The following is a 19,476-nucleotide window of genomic DNA, read 5'->3' as shown; positions in this document are numbered from 1 at the left end:
GTTTCTACCGGACCTCCCCGTGTGGAAGCCTCCAGCTATTGTCGAGGCCCTGGATGCGAGCTCCGGCGGCGATGGAATGACAGCGCCTAACGGCCTTTACTGCACTGCTAGTGCTCTGCAAGTCTATTGTTGTATTATGAATCGCTTGCGTCGCCCATGGTAACGTCGCCAGCGCCCGTATCCTGCACGAGCGGTGAAGTTGCAGGAAGTATGGCGGACCGCGGCCGGTTGTATTCGGCGAGATGATCGGGCATGCTCGCTGGTGTAGAGGATCGGGAGTCGAAGTCCTCTTCGGCAGGGGGCGAGAAGTCCCATACCTAGACGGATTAGTATGTTGTGGTAATAGTAATTGCGTGCTTCAAGCTTACCTCCATGATTGTCCGACCGCCCCGGCTGGCCATTATGACGGCCTTCTCTTCCTCAAACACCACCCTCCAAACGGCCTCGGCAGGGCTGCTTAGCTCTCGGACGGGGACACCGGTCTTTAGATCCCAGACCTTGACGCGACCATCGCTGCCACCGCTGACAATCCTGGTGTTGTCGAATTGTAGACTCGTAACGCTGTTGTCGTGGGCAGCTAGTCGATGAATAGCCTGGTACGTTGCGAGGCTCCACACGCGGACCGAGCCGTCTGATCCACCAGTTACAAGAATGTCGTCACGCATCTGAAGCTGCCCGACAAGCGAGGTGTGGCCCTGTAGTACAGCGAGGCATTTGCTACACGAGAGAGTTAGTTTCGATAATGTTGTGGCACGCGAGCGGACTTACCCATCATTGGGATCCCATATCCGGACACTGGTGTCCAGACTGCCTGTTGCAATCTTCTTCCCGTCAAAGGCGATCGCATATATCTGACTAAAGTGGCCAGTGAGTGTGCGCAGGCACTTGCCCTCGGATATGCTCCAAATCTTGGCTGTGGTGTCGTAGCTGCCGGACACAACGATGTCACCGTGTATTTCGAGGCATCGGACGCTAGCCTGGTGACCAATGAGTACATGCTTGCATAGGCCCTTCTTGAGATCCCAGATGCGCAGTGTGGTATCCCTTGAGCCGGATATAGCCGTGTTCGCATCGGACATCTTCAAGCATCGCACAGTCGAAGTATGACCGCGCAGAGTGAACTGGGGAAAGCTGACAACCTCTGTTAGTTGCTATCATGGGGAAGACGGCAGAACAACTTACCCAGTTGCAAGATTCCAGACGCGCACATCGCGATCGCATCCACCGCTGACTAGAAGGTCGCCCCAAGGCACCATAGCCCATACACCCATGACGTGTCCCTGGAGCGTCTTCTGATGGTCGCCGACAGTATCGAAGACGTGGATCTTCGCGTTGTCAAGTGCAACCACAATGTACTTGTTGGTCAGGTGTAGACTGGTTACTACGCCCTGATCCGGAGTAATCTGCCGCGCATCGCACACTCCTCCATTCCGCCACGCCGTCTCAACCATGTACCGCTGCTTGAAATGCGACCGGTATGTGGTTGCTTGTTGCTTTCGTTGTGAAGGTTTCCTCTTCGCGGCTCGGTCCAGGCTCTGCGTCCGCAGACCATCAGCACCGCCGTTGGACGGGCCGACCTCAAGGTGTTCTCTCGTAGCGACGTCCTCTACCCTCGGTGCGCGCTCGTCGTTCTGCCACCATGACTTTGAGTCGGTGTCCTCCATCTCGTCGGTTGTGTCGTCTTCCTCAATTCTTTCTTCTCTCGACAGAGCCCTGAAGGAGTACTTCTGGCACAGTAACCGCCAGGCGCTGTCGTCATTGACGAGTTCGCGCCACTTCTTGGATACCTGCGATGCCCGAGCGAGGGTAGTGGGGTCGTCTACACATTCCAGGATCTGTGCGATGTGTCAGCGATCGAGACTATACGGGGAATGTATACAAAACGCACTCTTAAGCAGAGTTCGGTAGGCAGAACCATGAAGGGGTCCTTCTTCAATCTAGGACTGACGAATTCGGCAACAAAGCTGAGCTCCTGGCTGTCGCACAAATTGAGCAGCTCGCCCAGCAGGCGCATCCGCTCGGCTCTGTTCATGTCGCCAAACTGCGCCCGTATGCTCTTGATGTCTCCATCTTCGTGTTCGGCGGCGGTGCTCCAGTCGGGCACCCGCTGGGTCGGTGTCGGACTCGGCGCAGGCGTAGGCGGTGAGGCCGGCGCAGAGGGGAGGAGATTGTGCGGTATCGTCGAGCTCAGGGGGCTGTTGGGAGTGAGTATGGGCCGTGGTGCTCCCGATCGAGACATGCGGCCGGGCTTGCGCGGGTGTGGTGATGTGTACATGGTGGAGCGCGAGGACGAGGCTGTAGCGGTGGCAGAGGCGGCCATGTCGGTGTCAGAGTCTTCAGTCGGCGGCCCTGGGGCATCTCGGTCTTCCCGGACGGGTGTGAAGTAGTCTGACGAGTCCATGACGGCGGTCTTGCAGACTTCGGAAGCGGTATGGCGTTCCCTAGACGGCACGGCGCTCTCTGTGTAGCAGCGAATGGCAGAACGGCAGGGGCGGCGGACGGGTATCGATGTCGTCCAACGGGGCGCAAATATGGCGGCAGTCACGCTGGAACGAAGGGAAGGAGGTCTGCGGAGGTTTCGAGTGGGCAGGCGCGACTGAGTGACGCCGGCGGCCAGCCAAGACATCTCTCAGCCCTGGCAACCTCAGACGTCCATTTCCAAGCTTCACATCACCATCCCTGCATATGCACTTGAGACGACTGAGCCTAGTCTGCATGGTAAATCTCCTGTGCTGCGTCCACGGTCTTGCGTGCAGTCCATAATTAGACGCTCGTCGTCAAACGTCCCAAGGGGTCTGGCGCAGGCCATCATGTTTCATGCCATTGTATTGTCTTTGCGAACGCCAAACCGCCGTGGTTCCTTCGACACCAACAAGCGCAAAACCAATGGCTGAGACCCGCACCCTCGAGTGCTGCGTAGCACGGAGCGGTCCAGTTTTCCTTCCATGTATCTTCAGCCGCCATCACCTGTCACGCAGAGATGCACCGTGTACGCCTTAGGCACAGTACAACACCACCTGAGCACCCATTTGCACGGCGCTTAGAGTCACGAGCCGGCTACGGTATCTCGCCATCACAAGCGACCCTTGTTGCAACTCAATAACTAACATGTCATGGCGGTCACGCCCTGCACCTCCTTTTCCCATTAGAAGACGTGCACGGTTCTTGTCGTAAGAGCTCGATCGATCGCCCTAAGTTCGACATGATGTTTCCAAGGCCCGAACATTCTACCTTGGTACTCTTCGAATCAACCAAACCACAATGCATACTGCTCGGGTTATCTCGTTCCTGGTGATGTAGGCGATCCAAGCAATACTTGGATGGTACATCTCGATTGCGAGCCTACATACAGGTGCTCTCGAATCTTAGGTCCTGGACTGCATGCTAGCACATTTCTTGTGCTCCTCAAGTTCTGTGCGGCAAAAGCACTGCAGACATTGATGAACGCCTCAAATGTAGGTAGGTCTTAGCAAAATGCGAATGGGTGTAGGAGCTCAAGTTGCACCTTGCGTTCTGCTGAGTTATCGTTTGGTTCGTTCAAGGAGCGGTCTCGAGGCGTGATGCGCAAGAAGCTATGCCGCCGAACATCTCCGCTGGGGACCGACATGTGCTTCCCCGTTCGATATCTCTCGATTCGGTCATGTTGCGCACGGTGTCTTTTGGCGTGATGTTCCCGAGGTCTTCGTAGAGGCGGGTGCTTACCTAAAGAAGGCTGGCAGGACGGGCATCGTGCGAGGGAAGCACGCAATTTCCCCGCGACGTCATTGGATCCGACATCGTCGCATTCCCATCAGTTTCCGCGCGACGGGTCCGTCAACGGTCCAGCCCGTTTGTAATCGTGAATATAGCGTCATCATGGTGTCTCTGTACTGTCTCCACCCTCGCATACATCTGCCCTTGATACGCGCTTCATCTGGGCAACTGCTACAGCCATGAGCGTTCCCCGTAGTTTGTTCGCCAGCGCGCGAGCATCACGAACCGCAACCACTACTCGATGCTTCGCCAAGAGACCATCTCAGACTTCGCTGCTGTTCGCGAGGCAGCAGTCGAACCAAGCTACTAGACAGCTGCACCAGCAGACACCACGGAAAGCCCAACACGCCGCTGCCGCCCAAGAAGTCGAATCTTCAAACCCCGCCCTATCCTTCCCATGCCTCGACGCGCACGAGTCTCGCTCTGCGTCTCTCTCAAGAAAACGAGCGTCCTCAGGGCCCGAGCCCTCGTATACCTCCGGACACACGCTAAACTTCCATTCGACCCAGCCTATTCTGCTCGACTGGGGCGGCATACTGCCAGAGTTCAACATCGCATATGAAACGTGGGGGCAGCTGGACTCCAACAGGAGCAATGCCATCTTGCTGCACACTGGATTATCCGCATCTAGTCATGCCCACAGCACAGAGACGAATACGAAGCCAGGGTGGTGGGAGAAGTTCATTGGGCCTGGGAAGCCTCTAGACACCAATAAGTATTTCGTCATCTGCACAAATGTCATTGGAGGCTGCTACGGCTCGACTGGGCCTTCTTCGATCGACCCTGCGAACGGCGAGCGTTACGCGACTCGATTTCCGATTCTTACAATGGAGGACATGGTACGCGCGCAGTTCCGACTACTGGATAACCTCGGCATACAGAAGCTGTACGCGAGTGTAGGATCGAGCATGGGTGGCATGCAGAGTCTGGCAGCTGGAACGCTTTTCCCGGAACGAGTGGGCCGTCTCGTTAGCATCAGCGGATGTGCGCGCAGCCACCCATACAGTATCGCCATGAGACACACTCAGCGGCAAGGTCAGTACAAACACTCTAGGTCAGCCATGCGCAATCGTTGACGTGCAACTAGTACTCATGATGGACCCCAACTGGGCTCGCGGTTTTTACTATGACGGCATTCCTCCACACGGCGGTATGAAGCTTGCCCGAGAAATCGCTACAGTCACGTATCGGAGTGGTCCCGAATGGGAGCAGCGATTTGGCCGCCGGCGTGCCGATCCTTCGCGGCCACCTGCTCTCTGCCCCGACTTCCTCATTGAAACATACCTCGATCATGCGGGAGAAAAATGGTGTCTGGAGTACGATCCAAACAGCTTGCTCTACGTTTCGAAGGCTATGGATCTATTCGATCTGGGACAAGAGCACCGTAACCGCATCAACGAGGTGCGCAAGGCGAACAGCGGTAAAATGCAGGCATACTTGGACGGCCATGATATCACATCCGACACCAGCAGCTCCGTCTGCAGTCTGACTTTGCCTGATCAGCCCTATGAGGAGAAGGAGCAGCCCGCCGACATCGATGCTGTAGCTCAGACTGACGGAAACGAACCACCGGCCGACCTCGTGGCAGGTCTGAAGCCACTCGCGAATACTCCAACTCTTGTTCTAGGTGTCGCCAGTGATATTCTTTTCCCTGCTTGGCAGCAAAAGGAAATTGCAACGACACTCAAGCGCACTGGCAACAAGAACGTCACGCACATCGAGCTTGGAGAGGAGAAGAGCTTATTCGGCCATGACACGTTCTTGCTAGATCTTCAGAACGTCGGAGGTGCTGTCCAGAACTTCCTGGGATGAGCGCAGTACTCTTTTTTCTTCGAACAATCACTGATCTACCAGGAGCAGCTATTGAACTTGAAGAATGTGCATTGCAGGCGTTTTGTTGATCCCTCACGAGCGTCGAAATATATCTATACCAAAGAACCCAATATTATTTTTGCCCTTATATTGTCACCTACTTTGAGCCAGGGATCTCGCTATTGACATTCAATCCCTTCCACTCTGCGCTCATAGCCTCGCCGACCCACTTGCACTCTGTCAGCCCAATGTGCTCGCGGACGTATAGCTCCAATGTTTTCGCTCCCGGCGCACCTGTGTAAATTCCCAAGGCACCTACGCGGGGAACGTGTAAGCTAGACGCGAGCCGGGTATCCGCTGTTGTCTGCAATGGAATGAGTCGTGTAGCTGTCTCGGATGTGGCCGAAGCAGGAGATGATGGGGAGAGAGCCGACAAGTGGACCAACGTTGGGAAGTGGGCATGTGCGGGTGATAATGAGGGCTTGGGGTGTGTTAGTATGACCATGCTTAAAGGTCTGAGAGATTCTTTGGAACAGTCTGTCGTCGGGGGTTTTTCTTTGGTGCCCTCTAGAGCAGACTCGGGATACGAAACAGGTGCTGTAGTCGGAGCGTTTTCTGCGGCCAAGGCCTCTAGATGCCGAGTGACACTGTTGATGCCAACGAGCAAGTGATTGCCAATTTCCGGTGATGGGGGTGTGTTCTCGGGGCCATCCTCGTTTGCCTTGGTGTTACGTTTGCGCTTCTTGCCTTTGGATGGGTGGATATAGGTTCTGCGATGGTCACCTAAAGGCGTAATAAGACTATGGAATTGTTAATGACCGAATTGGGAGAACTTGTGATGCAACTGTCAGAAATCGGCGAGCGCGGGTTCATGAAGCTCCTCTCTGCGTACCTACTTGGATAGCAATTCTAATATGACTTCTTCGTCCTCGCGTGTGATCTCGGGCCTGTACAAATCAGCATAGCTCGTGGGTTGAGGCATAGTACCACCCACCACTGCGTCTCAGAAAATGTCGATGATGTCTTGAACACAGGTTTTGCATTGGCCTTCGCGGTTTGTTTCGTCGCAGGGGCCATGACGAATTGTGTGCTTTCTGACCCTTCTTCCTCGTACCACTGACCGTGGTGATGGTCACGTCGTCAACGTCGAAACAGCAAAAGTAGTTTTCAAGCTGACCGAAGTGCGCCCGAAGTCTTGTCAGTACTCAGTCTAGATAAGTGAGACTTGTAAGGTGGAGTAGACCGGCGTGCCTTGCATTAGAAGGAGGATTTCTCGCTCTTGGACGGATAAAGCTTAGCGCTCCCTCACTAGCGGCGCGCTAGCTCCACAGCGGGAACGAACCAGGATGACGATAGTGGGGTTTCTCAGCTACGCGTCCGAATATCTGAAGCTCTGCCTACCAACTGGAACCGTTTCCTTCGGAGCGCATACCCTCAATTCACTGTGTTGCAGTCGCTGACGCTAATGAGACCCAATCCCCCCGCGTTTTCCCTGCCGCCGCGCGGGGCTATCGGTCACTAAGGCTGGGAGCTGCTGCTGTTGCCTGTACTGGGGAACTGCTTGCCTCTGCCTGGCCTCACCTGCCTGCACGCGTGTTAACAGTCGCCGGCCACGCCTAGTCCTTTCGCAAACAGCACCGCCTGCCCTCTACCGTCATGACCGCGCCGGACAACGACACAGTGCAGCCTGTCGCTGCAGACGAGCCGCCAACCACCGCCTCTGCCTCGCCGCCGCGCCGCGACTCAATTGAAGACGCCGACGCAAGCTTCACCCGCAAACGCCCCCGCCTACACAGCGGGAGCAACAGTCTATGCGCTATGCCTACCGACCCACAAACTCCCGTCAACACCGCCATGTCGCCCTCGGAAAAGCAGGTAGAAATGACAATACGCTCACACCCGCCCTCTTCTCCGGTACACGGTGGAGATGAGGACTACACCAATCCTGACAACTTCCTCGAGGCTGCTTCTCCTACCCCGGGCCAGTCTCCAATACTCATTACTAGTTCCGAGGACGAGCGCGGGAGTCCGCCCATCATGATAATAGACGACGACGATGAAGCAGACGCCTTCTCCGTGCAGGTGGACGCAGAAGATTATTTTCGCCGGTTCCCCTACGCACACCACGGGAGTTACTCTACGGTTGTTCGCGACCTGGCCAACCACGTTCAAGGAGGTAAGTCATGTCTCACATCCACTAAACGCCTGCGATACTAAAATGTTTCAGTTGACAACGACATCGATCCCCACTTCTTTCCCAGCATTTCGCAATGGCTGACCGATCTACCCGAGCCTGGCCCCCAGGTAGACTTACACGGTTTCTATACGAGCAAGGCCATGTTTTGGGACGACCTCGCTCGACTGGTGCACAATTTGCTCTCACGCAGGGCCACGTTTAGCCACCATTTGGATGATCGTCGTGCGGGCGACATGTTCTACGCTTTCCTCAGTGCCTACATCAGGGCATGCTCCCTCCTCCTCCTCGCCGACGTATGGCTACTCTCCCAACCTCGTCCCGGTGAGATATATTCTTTGCCTCTTCTTAGTCAGAAGCATATGCGAAACTGGTATACCATTCTTCGCCCGGACAAGGCACCTGCATTCGCTATGGTGAGCAAAGAATATTCTGTCGATGTTCGCAAAATGATCGGATTGTTACAAAAGGATTTTATGGCTGCCAACGGTGCCCAAAATATCTTACGGCTATCCAGCGAGGCCTTCCACCGCGTGCCATTGAACGTGCAAACCCAGATTGCGTTGGTTGCCGCCCCGGTCCTGACTTCATTGGGCGGCTCGATGTTCCAGGATCCTAGCCCTGCGACTGACCCCAATCGCTCCGAGTTCTGTCGCGGAATATTGCAATTCTTGGAGAAATACATGGACGACCTCTTCGACTTGAGTAGAACCACCGATGCTGTCTCCGCTCGAGACTTGATTCAGTACTTTCACGCGCTATTATTTGAGCTCTGTCTCTGGGATAAGGATATCGAATCGGATCTGGTGGACAAGTTCCTCGACTTCAGGAGCGTAGATTCGCCGACTACTTCTTCTCCGACTGAAGTCGATCGTACTGGACCCGAACACCAGTATCGCGATGAGCCTCAGTACTTTCCAGCTTTAGTCGCCAACGCTTGGAAGTTCAAGCTTCTGCGCCGATACCTCACCAAAGGTAAGATGGATCTACGCGTCATGAGTATAGCTATGATGGATGTTTCCTTGGTAGAGATCTGGAGACAGTACAACAACCCCGATTCGACAGGCGAACACCCCGTCATGCGATATCTAGCCGACTTTCTGCTTTATGGGAACGTCGTTGACTACATTGTCAGCGTCGACTCACACCCGCAACTGATCGCGCGCAGCGGTAACATCGTTGGTTTTCTTGTCGTAACTAGACGTTGGACAGATGACCAAGCGGATGCTATCTGGAACACCGTTGCCAATAGTCCTGACCCTCGTGTCGTTACCGCGACACTGGCCATGCTCAGAGCAATCATGCACATGATGAGGCCTGCAGATCACTTGTACTTTTGTACGAAACTTTATGAATTGCCTATCAGGAGCTACACCGTGGATATTACTCGATTCCTGCGGGAGCTGGGCCCAAAGATCCTGGAGAAAGCATCACCGGAAGATTATGCCGCGAGAGAAGATACTGCTAGGCCATGGAATGTTTGCACCCGCATCATCCGCGACACAATGTGCCAGGCGGATACGGACAAAGACATGTTAGACCTGCATCACGAGGCTGCTAATTACCTGTCAGCTCTGGCTCCTAATGTCTCTGTTGAAGAGCGCCATTCCATCTACAGAGATTGTGCGGATCACATTTACAGTCATTCGACGAAAGCGACTGGAAGCGCAAAAGTCATCTACGCGCTCGCCGCACCAATCCCTTCTGAAGACGAGAATTTTTTCCAAAAGAATCAGGATGTCACACGCAAGATTCTGGATGAGATCGCATGGTTTGTTGAGACTGAGAGGAATGCCGAATCATCCCTACGTCAACAAACAGCTCTATGTTGCAGATTGGAGCTTCTAGCACTTATGATCTGTTGCGCTGGGTCAGCCATACCCGTTGAGATGTATGAGCAGCTGTGGGACTACACAATCGGTACGCGTGCGCTATCGAACACTACCAGGGATTTGGCATGGGCGCAATTATCCCAGACGCTCAAATTCGCCCCGGACAACAACTACTGCAGACAACTTGTCTCTTCCCATATGGTACACATGAACACCGGCATTTACACGAATGGCATGTTCGAATTTGTTGCCAACTATAATTTCCCGATGAAGCGGCAGCTCGTGGGGACTGATCAAGGAGAAAAGGGTGTGTTACAGATCCCCGGTGCAGACGTGCTGTGGTCCATGGTTTTATCCTCACCGGAAGGCACTATTGAGGATCGCGCCGCCCGTCTTCTTGCCAGTCGCTACGTACAGATCAACGAAGCCGATGGCGTTATGCTAGCAGATGTGGAAGCCGCTCATGTCGTTCTAGTGGAAAGATGTATGCAGGAGATGCATTCGGCATGCAGGCTCATACGCGCTCAATCCTCCAATGGAGACTTATCGAATATGGATGTCACTGCAACTGAGAAGATGGTTCTTGAGAATGAAGAGCGTTATCGCAGGATCATTAACTTTCAGAAACTACTGCTGGAGAAGATACGCCACAAACCAGAGTTCAACCGAAGTCGGAGAGCAGATTCCAAAGTCGACGAAACAGACATACCTTACGGTGACGCGATCGCGATCCGGTTTCAGTGCGGCAACGACAGGCAAGTCGTGATGATGGGTGCGGATCTTACAGTAAAGGACCTCTACCAAAGATTATGTCACGTATCGGGATACACCAAAATCAACCTTTTCGCAAAGGGTCGGCGGCTCAACATCACTGAGATGTCGAACGAGAAGCTTAATGGCGTCGACTTTGGGGGACAGCTATTAGTACAAAGGGCACCAGACGCGGAAGTCACTCGCCCGATGCCCGGACAGGGTACGGGGTCTTCGGTGTTCGAATCTACCGTACTCAAGCATTTCGACGAACTGTTCTCCTTAATGGACTCTGATGACAACATCAGTCAGATGGTAGGTACCCGTTCGAGATCAAGATGCATTTCACTAACACAAGCAGCTATTCGATTACTTGAGCTTCTTTCCGGCGCGGTATGCTTTTGCAGAGAGCGTCGTGACCGGTGCGGCGTTATCAGAGGAGCTCTTCCCTCCAGGAAAGTTCTATCAGGCGAGATACGCCGCTTTGGCTCTCGAGGCGAGGCTGGCAGAGCAAATCCGTCATGTACGTTGGTCCGACAATACTTATTGATACAGTTGTACTAACGAGCTAGAAGTCTAATCTGGACGAGAAGTTCCTGGGCCATGCCATACGCCAGTTGAACGAGGCTCTTCTCAATCCTCGGCTCATCAGCGACAACATCTCGAGCTTCCAAGAGCTGCAGCTTGCAGCGGTACTCGTGCATGCTCTGTTGGAGTTCCTTAGAGGTAAGTTTCACACTGGCGCGTCTTATATCACGGTTCATGGCTCATGTTAAGCAGAACGCCCTTCTCCCGCCGCTTCGGCTGCTTACTTCTCAGATGGCGCACGGCTCGGAAACCGCCTTGTGACGATCCTATGCATGGCACTGGAAACAAATGAAGATGCTACCGTAATCCAGGATTGCTACGGCACTATCCTAGAGGCCTCACTCCACTCTCGAGTTATCTGGGAAGCGTTCGTTGAGCATCCTCAAACTCCGCGACTCCACCGGGTTCTACTGTTGAGCGACCCCAGGCAGTCTGTGCGAGAGCATGTCGCTCAGAAGATCACATCCGTCTGCGGCGGCGACCTTCCATCCACATGTCCGATCACTAAAGGCGAGATTGCCACACAATTCTGGGCAGTCATTTCCGAGCTCATTCCGGGCTCATTGTGCGTTCCCGCTCAATCACAGCAACTGTTCAGCATTGCCGAGCAAGTCTTCCGGGCGAAGGACGAGTACAAACGGGACGAACCTTCACTCCGACTTTACCTAACATCTTGGAGCGACCTGCTCTTGGATCACCAACATCAGGAATTTGTCGGCCGGGACGACATCGACCGCGTCGTTTTTGGGCTTACGAAACTCATACTGTGCTGCATACTGTCACTCAAGTCTTTTAAGAAGCCTCTTGGTGCAGGCGACTTGATGGAAAAGATCTTCAGGAAGTACATCTTTACGAAGAGGTAAGTCACGCACATCATTTCCATGTTTCGCTTGTTCGCATTGACCTCACCTCAGTTTTGCATCTTACTCTCTCTTCTTTTAGTCAAGTGACATACTGACATGGCCCAGCTCCTCTACTGCAGTGGTCAGCGCAGCCACTGCTCCCATACTGGAGTCTCACACAAGGCATGAGATGTACGATCTCATGCTTGCACTAGCTGAGGATAGCAGCACGTACAATAGCCTGGTCAAACTTGCAGCAGACGTAGAGACCGAGGAGAATGAGCCAGCAATACCAACGCTTGCAGTCGATCGCTCCTTGGAAATACGCTCTAGCACAGGCTATGTGGGTTTGTACAACCCTCGTGCCATCTGTTACGCGAACTCGCTTCTCACGCAGCTCTTCATGAACCTCAATTTCCGCAAGTTTATTCTCGGTTTGGAGCTTCAGGAAGCCAGTGGCTCTCAAAAACTTCTTCTTGAGACCCAGAGACTGTTCACGAACATGCAGCATTCCTTCCGCAAATCCGCGGATCCCCGGAGCTTTGCAGCTTGCGTAAGGAACTCAGAACTCATGCCAATAGACATCAGCGTTCAGATGGACGCAGATGAATTCTACAATTCCCTCTTCGATCAGTGGGAACGACAGCTCATCAAGGACGAGCACAAGCAGCAATTTCGCTCATTCTACGGAGGGCAAACCTTGAATCAGATCAAATCCAAGGAATGTGAGCATGTCTCGGAACGATCAGAGCCTTTCTTTGCAATACAATGCGATGTTTTGGGCAAAGCAACGCTACAGGAGAGTCTCCAGGCTTTTGTTAGAGGCGATGTCATGGAAGGCGACAACAAGTACAAGTGCGAGAAGTGCGATGGCAAATACGTCGACGCAGTCAAACGGTGAGTCGCATGTATATTTGGTAAAGCAAGAAGCTGACAAAATCAGGACCTGTTTCAAGGAGGTGCCCGACAACCTCATCTTCCATCTAAAGCGCTTCGAATTCGACCTGGCCGATTTTAGCCGTAGGAAGGTCTACGATTATTTCGAGTTCCCACCGACCATTGACATTAGCGCATACCATGTCGACCATCTCAGTGACCCAAGCAAGCCAAAAGAAGCCGATATGTTCGATCTTGTTGGTGTGCTCGTACACACGGGCACCTGCGAGCACGGTCATTACTATTCTTACATTCGTGAGCGACCTTGTCCCACAGGAACCACGGCACAAACCTGGGTGGAATTTGATGATAGCAGTGTTGGGTCTTTCGACCCAGCAGACATTGCTTACAAAGCTTTCGGAGGCTTCACGGACGATTCATACAACCGCATACCAAAACAATACTCGGCATATATGCTCTTCTATCAACGCCGCACCGCTGTGGATGATGACCAGCGTGAGTGGGTCACTTCTGCAGACGGGAAAACGCTCAAGGTTCCCATGCCGCCAACTCTCCAGAAGGAAGTTGATTCTGCCAACGAGCTGTTTATCCGAGAATATTCCCGCTTCGACCCCAATCATACAAGGTTCGTGCGGCAGCTGCATGCTATGTCACGTACACTTAACCACGGTTCTTGCTCCGAAGGCCACACGCAGGTACGCCATGTTATCTTCAACCTACTAAGTCCGAGACGCTAACTTCCTACAGGAAAAGCACTCCTTGCAGATAGTACTTGCGCATCTAGGGCACATCGTCTGGCGTCATACAAATGCCGATATCTTCTCCGAGACGATACTGCAGCTGCGGCGGTCGGTCCTTCCATGCTCAACCTGCTGCAATATCGTTCTCAAGATACTCGCTACCGACGATATTGCCCTTCTCAACATGCTTCTTCGCTGCATGCATGCTAAAGTGCGGTCCCAGATGCGCAGCTTTTTCATTGACTGTCTCAAAGTCTTGCGAGAGAAAGAGCCCGCTCTGTACGGTCTAGAGGGCGCTGACAACGAGATGGATCTGGAATCTTCCACTCCGACAAACGGTATACTTTCAGAGATTACCGCTAGGTTACGTGCCATTGCAGACGAATCTTACATGGCCGTACGGGGCTGGGATGATTTCTATCTCACGCTGACTCAACTTGCCGAGATGGGCCATCTGGAAACCGGTCTTCTATTGGACCATGGCTTCCTGGTATTCTGCTTGAGGCTACTCTGCATGCACTCGTACGCTAGATTCCAGGACGACCAACCCGATCTCTGGAGAATCATAAGCAAGAAGTCGGGTATCTACAACAGATTCATTGGATTCGTATCAGCGTTGCTCTCACGCATGAACACGAGTCTGCAACCTCTTCGCCACGAGCACGATCGTCTGTCTACGCTGGATCGGGAGACCTCGAGGTTTCCACTAACATTCCATGAACGACAAGTTCTGTACCACTGGGACAGCGACCTGAAGGCGATCGCGGTTCTAGACAAGGCCTTGGAAATGTTCGATGAGACAAAGTTGGAACACTTCCACCCGGGCGATATTGTCAAATCGATGCTCAATTGGCAGGACCCACAAGTCCAGACTAATCTTTTGAAGAGCATCTACGAGGGTGTCTCCCTCGAAGCCCCTTTCTGCGATTCTTACGTGAAAGCGGCACTCTCGTATTGCGAGAGCTCTCCGATGGTGGACAACGTTTACAAGATCGTGACAACGGTTTCGAAGGCGGTCGCGTCAGCCAGTAGAATGGACGATGACCATGTACCAGGAGGCTTGGCGGTTCTGGATTTTGTTGGCGGTCTTCTGCAAACAAAGAATGCGGCCATCTTTCAACAAAAGCACCGACACATATTTTTTACATGGATCATCGCGAAAAGCCGCATATGGGCCACTCCTTTGCTGCTACACGCACAAGACAGTGTGCGAAAAGGTGCACATATGCTGGTCTGCGAGCTATACAAGAGCTACGAAGGATGGCCTCTAGATCTGGTGCAAATGAGGTGGAGAGTACTCCGCGAGATGGCCACCGAGATGATGGAGCGCATTCTGTACGAGAAGGATCACGGCATGCTCAAACCTTATCTATCTCCTCTCATCGAAACTTGCCGATTTTTCGTTCAGCAGCTCTACGATCTGATCCATAGCGAGGATCCCGAATTGGATCCATACAGAGACGACACCAACGACAGCTCTCGAATTGCACACTGGACTGGAGAGATAGAGCCAAGGCTAGAGACATGGCCACAGGACGATGGCCTATCAGCGGAAGATCTCTATGATCATTCCGACTTTGGTAGTGATTCAGAGACTGACAACATACACGATAACAACATGTAATTGTTGGGTGGCCTTCCGTTCGCCCGCATTTTACCCAGCTCCATCCGCTCATTATCTTCGCTTCTTTGTGGTATGGCGGCGCCAGCAGCGGCCCTTCAGCGAAGAGTTGAGGCTCGCATTGTTACCAGATGAGCGAATCACGATTTCAACGAGATTTCAGGGTGGTGGGGATTGAATCATGGGTTTCATGAGAGCATGAGAGCATATGCAGACGGTTTTTGAGCCCTGCAGATTCCGGGTCTTCGACGGAGTCATTGATAGGGATTGATGCTTCATGTGGACTGCAGGTGATGCACCCTGGCATTGGCGTTTTGGCTTCGGTTCTTCATCATTCTTTGCTTTATTGTTTATGCTTGGGCGGCATAGCGTGGTGCTTTGGCGTACTTAGACGGGGGGAGTCTGTATATTAAAGACCAGGTATGACGATCACGCTTGACGACCTTCAGCCTCTTCACGACACAGCAAATAATAATGATTATCACGCATATAATAGCATCTTGTTTCTCCAGCGTGAAGCTGCCCGAGCAGTCGAGTAAGTCGCGGACCTTACTTCGTACGAAGTCAACGTGAAGAAATTTGGAATATTTTCTCTCCCCCCGCATTTGTCGCAAAGCTAATTGACATCCAACATAGCAGAACGGGACTTTTCATTGCGCTGTTGGTAGCGAGATCCGACAGTTCGCGGAGGGTCGGGGGTTCATGTATCGATAAGCATCACGCTAAGCTTCGTCAGCGCGGTGGTCGCGCGTCCCACCTGCAACAGCGACGTCATAGCGAGGTAATTGCGGAAGCTGCGGACAAGCTTTCCAACTATCCAAGCCCTGGAGCTGTGCGGTCATAACAAGGCGCCCCGGTCGGCTTTTGTAGTCTAATCCGATCTCCCGTTCTCTCTTCTAATCAGCGTTCGTCTATCCTTTGTACAAATCCTCAATCTCTGCTTCGCTTGCGACAGCATCCTGGGAAGCAGCACGCGACAACGATTATACCAGTCAACCGGCGCCGACACGACGATAGCTACCATACCGCACGCGAAATCAAAGCCATAAACGCGATTGAAGCGATTGGAATTCGGTAATCACTCACAATGGCCAACAAATTGGACGCGATGAAGCCACAAAGGAAGATCGAGCTCTTCTCAGGCTCGTACTTTGCGGCGTGTACGATGGGTGGTATTATCGCTTGTGGACCTACACACACTATGGTCACGCCGCTAGATCTGGTAAGTCGCATACTTTTGCAGAGAACGAATGATGGCTTGGGGACTTGACAGGCTGTCAATTAAGCTTCCGGTTGCTAATTAATGTTTTCCAGGTGAAATGCCGCCGTCAAGTCGATTCCAACCTCTACAAGTCCAACTCACAAGCCTGGAAAATGATTTACTCCAAAGAAGGTCTACGGGGCGTATTCTTCGGCTGGACACCAACCTTTATCGGCTACTCCATGCAAGGTGCTGGAAAGTACGGATTCTACGAGGTATTCAAATACCTCTACGGCGAAAAGCTGGCACCCGGCGCGCCGCAAACAGTCGTATACCTAGCTGCCTCCGCTTCCGCCGAGTTCCTCGCCGACATCGCGCTATGTCCTATGGAAGCAATCAAGGTCCGCATGCAGACTACCATGCCACCGTTCGCGAACACACTGAGAGAAGGCTGGTCGAAGGTGATCAAGGAGGAGGGTGTTGGTGGCCTGTACAAGGGCTTGTACCCACTGTGGGCGCGTCAAATCCCGTACACCATGGTCAAGTTCGCGACATTCGAAGAGACAGTCAAGCAAATCTACGGCTTCTTGGGTAAGCCAAAGGAGTCATACGGGGCCTTGCAGCAAACCGGTGTAAGCTTTCTCGGTGGATATATTGCTGGTGTCGGATGTGCAGTCGTCTCTCATCCCGCAGGTACGTTGAGAACATTGCGTAAAAACTCTCGAATCGCGGAAATGAGCTAACATATAGTAGACGTGATGGTCTCAAAGCTCAACAGCGACCGAAAGGCTGGCGAGGGCGCTGGTCAGGCTATCGGCAGGATATACGGCAAGATCGGTTTTGGCGGCCTTTGGAACGGACTGCCTGTTCGTATATTCATGATTGGTACTTTGACTGCGTTCCAATGGCTCATCTACGATTCCTTCAAGGTCTACCTCGGCGTAAGTTGTTCAGCTCGACACGTACAACGACTTTGTGCTAATTGCCTTTTAGCTACCCACTACTGGTGGTCATTAATGACGTCGCAAAATAATTCTTATGCGTACGGTGTTTTGGGAGCACGAGAGGAGCAAGTACTACCTAATGACGTTAATTATCTTCATCAATTCCTACCCTGTGTGAAGGGCTATACAGGACATTGCTTTCGATAAGTGTGCCCATGCACGACTGGCGTGATGTTACTGCTGCTGTCAATGCTGATACAAGTTGGCCAAACAAAGCTTTCATTATTTGTAGATCTCGTGATAACAGTTATTCAACACATTGCTAATAGCGAATAGACAGGACAGCTTCAGGTACGCGACACGGAAGTAGACATGGGGATGGAGGTGTAAGCATGAAGATGGCGAATCGTAGGACTGTGGCCTCTGTTGTTGACTGAAGGTGTGTAAAGCTGTTGGGAACTTCTATTACTGAGCCATCACGCATGGAACGATTAGAAGAAATGCAGGCTTTTCGGTGGCCAAAACAGTACATTGGTACTACTACTAAATATGTATAGAGATCCAGCAAACCAGGGTATGCCATCGTCATTGTAGAAAGGAAAATCGTCCCGAGTATATCGCACTCAATTCATAGTCGCCTTCACTTAAAGCTGTAAGAGACCGTTAGCACATGTTGTGAAACTCTAGCTACTACCCAATGATCTAGACTAGACTGACTTGATCGTGGGAGCGATGTTGAGGTCAGGCAGCTCGACGAGCGGGCCGTTGATCTCAGGAAGCTCGGTTTCGGGACTTACGTTGAAGTCGTTGCCGCTGGCGGCTTGGTTGCCGTTTCCAGCGCTGTTTCCGTTGCCGTTACCGTTACCGGCTTGGTTGTTGTTCTGTGAAGGGTGATGTTAGCTGACACTCGAGATAGGGGGGTGTTGGAAGGAGACTTACGCCATTGCCTTGGCCGTTGTTGTTGCCGTTGTTGAGGAGCGAGTTTCCGCTGCCTGCAGAGGCGCCGGTGACAGAGCCAGCAGTGGTGGTGATGCCACCGACAAGGCCGCTGACGGTGCCAGTAACGCTGTTGAGGTCGACCTGGCGCTTGAGGACATCGCCAGTGAGGCCTCCAGTAGCGCCAGTGACGGTACCGGTGACAGGCTGGAGGGTACCGGTGACGGGCTTGAGAGCACCAGTGACGGGCTTAAGCTGGCCAGTGACGGGCTTGAGGGTACCAGTGACAGAGCCAGTGGAGCCAGTAACACCACCAACGAGGCCGTTAACAGTGCCGGTGACACCACCAAGGTTCAACTGACGCTTGAGAAGATCTCCAGTGAGGCCTCCGGTGGCACCGGTGACGGGCTTAAGAGCACCAGTGACAGGCTGAAGCTGGCCAGTAACGGGCTTGAGAGCACCAGTAGCGGAGCCAGTGACGCCAGTGACGCCGCCAACAAGGCCGCCGGCAGTGCCAGTAACACCACCAAGGTTCAACTGACGCTTCAAGACATCGCCAGTAGCGCCTGCGACAGGCTTGACAGCATCGGTCACAGGGGCGGTGGCGTCGGTGACCGGCTTGAGAGTGCCAGTGGCAGTGTTGCCAGTACCCTGGAGGGCGCCAGTGACCTGGCTGAGGAGGGAGATGAGCTGGGTCTGGCTCAGCTGGCTGATGTCAAGGTTGTCGGTAACACCACGGCCAACGAGGCCATTGACAACAGGAATGCCGTTGGTCAGGCCATCGGTGGTAGGGCCAACAGTGACACCGTTAAGGAGACCACCCTTGCCGTCAGTGACGCCACTGACGATGGTTCCAGCAACCGGGACGCCATTGAGGTTGTCAAGAAGAGCACGCTTTCCGTTGTTCAGGATGCTGCTGCCGAGGGGCTTGAGGTTGAAGCTGTTGCCGCTGGCAGCAGAGTTGCCGTTACCAGCCTCGTTGTTGTTGCCATTGCCATTGCCAGCAGTGTTTCCGTTGCCGTTGTTCTGGCCGTTGCTGTTGCCGTTGCCCTGGATGAGGTTGTCGTTGCCGGCACCGGGGTTGGTGACAGAGCCGAGGGTGCTGGTGACGGAACCAAGAAGGTTGGAGACGCCAGCAACCTGAGGAGTAGGGGCTGCGAGGACCGAGGTGGAGAGAGCAATGATGCTAACGGCGATGGAGGAACGCATGTTGGCGGTTGGAGTTTTGTTGGTGGGTTGGTGGATATTAAGAGGGATAAGTATTATTAGTCTAAAGCGAACTGAGCGATTGGCAAAGAACTGAAAGAGTGTGGTAGGTGAGCTGGATGATGATTGTAGGTGGACTGCAGTATGGTTTATATGCCCT

The 19,476-nt window shown here is 53.1% G+C and overlaps 5 protein-coding genes across 5 annotated transcripts; 2 read left to right on the top strand and 3 right to left on the bottom strand.

Moving 5' to 3' along the window:
* Nucleotides 1–134: 134 nt before the first annotated feature.
* J4E90_006450 (uncharacterized protein) lies at nt 135–2,401 on the bottom strand (the record flags this gene model as incomplete). Its single annotated transcript, XM_051435995.1, has 5 exons — nt 135–317; nt 369–717; nt 769–1,131; nt 1,183–1,835; nt 1,889–2,401. 5 exons carry the CDS (start codon nt 2,399–2,401, stop codon nt 135–137), a joined length of 2,061 nt encoding a protein of 686 aa, XP_051289789.1.
* Nucleotides 2,402–3,932: 1,531 nt separating this feature from the next.
* Nucleotides 3,933–5,565, top strand: J4E90_006449 (uncharacterized protein; the record flags this gene model as incomplete). Its single annotated transcript, XM_051435994.1, has 2 exons — nt 3,933–4,788; nt 4,841–5,565. The coding sequence occupies 2 exons, from the start codon at nt 3,933–3,935 to the stop codon at nt 5,563–5,565; spliced, it is 1,581 nt and encodes a 526-aa protein (XP_051289788.1).
* Nucleotides 5,566–5,722: 157 nt separating this feature from the next.
* On the bottom strand, nt 5,723–6,642 carry J4E90_006448 (uncharacterized protein; the record flags this gene model as incomplete). The annotated part of the gene is made up of 3 exons (XM_051435993.1): nt 5,723–6,365; nt 6,462–6,512; nt 6,560–6,642. The coding sequence occupies 3 exons, from the start codon at nt 6,640–6,642 to the stop codon at nt 5,723–5,725; spliced, it is 777 nt and encodes a 258-aa protein (XP_051289787.1).
* A 579-nt stretch (nt 6,643–7,221) lies between these two features.
* On the top strand, nt 7,222–15,032 carry J4E90_006447 (uncharacterized protein; the record flags this gene model as incomplete). The annotated part of the gene is made up of 8 exons (XM_051435992.1): nt 7,222–7,741; nt 7,793–10,656; nt 10,703–10,864; nt 10,914–11,067; nt 11,122–11,788; nt 11,898–12,668; nt 12,715–13,363; nt 13,416–15,032. 8 exons carry the CDS (start codon nt 7,222–7,224, stop codon nt 15,030–15,032), a joined length of 7,404 nt encoding a protein of 2,467 aa, XP_051289786.1.
* A 2,859-nt stretch (nt 15,033–17,891) lies between these two features.
* J4E90_006446 (uncharacterized protein) lies at nt 17,892–19,319 on the bottom strand (the record flags this gene model as incomplete). Its single annotated transcript, XM_051435991.1, has 2 exons — nt 17,892–18,055; nt 18,114–19,319. Coding segments are annotated over 2 exons (1,370 nt in total), but the record flags the coding sequence as incomplete, so codon positions are not given.
* Nucleotides 19,320–19,476: the final 157 nt, after the last annotated feature.

The sequence above is a fragment of the Alternaria incomplexa genome, assembly GCF_024043165.1.
Source record: "Alternaria incomplexa strain BMP 0042 chromosome Unknown scaffold_9, whole genome shotgun sequence".
Classification (NCBI taxonomy): Eukaryota; Fungi; Ascomycota; class Dothideomycetes; order Pleosporales; family Pleosporaceae; genus Alternaria; species Alternaria incomplexa.
The sequence above is the reverse complement of the archived record's forward strand: the minus strand, read 5'-3'. Positions and strand labels throughout refer to the sequence as shown.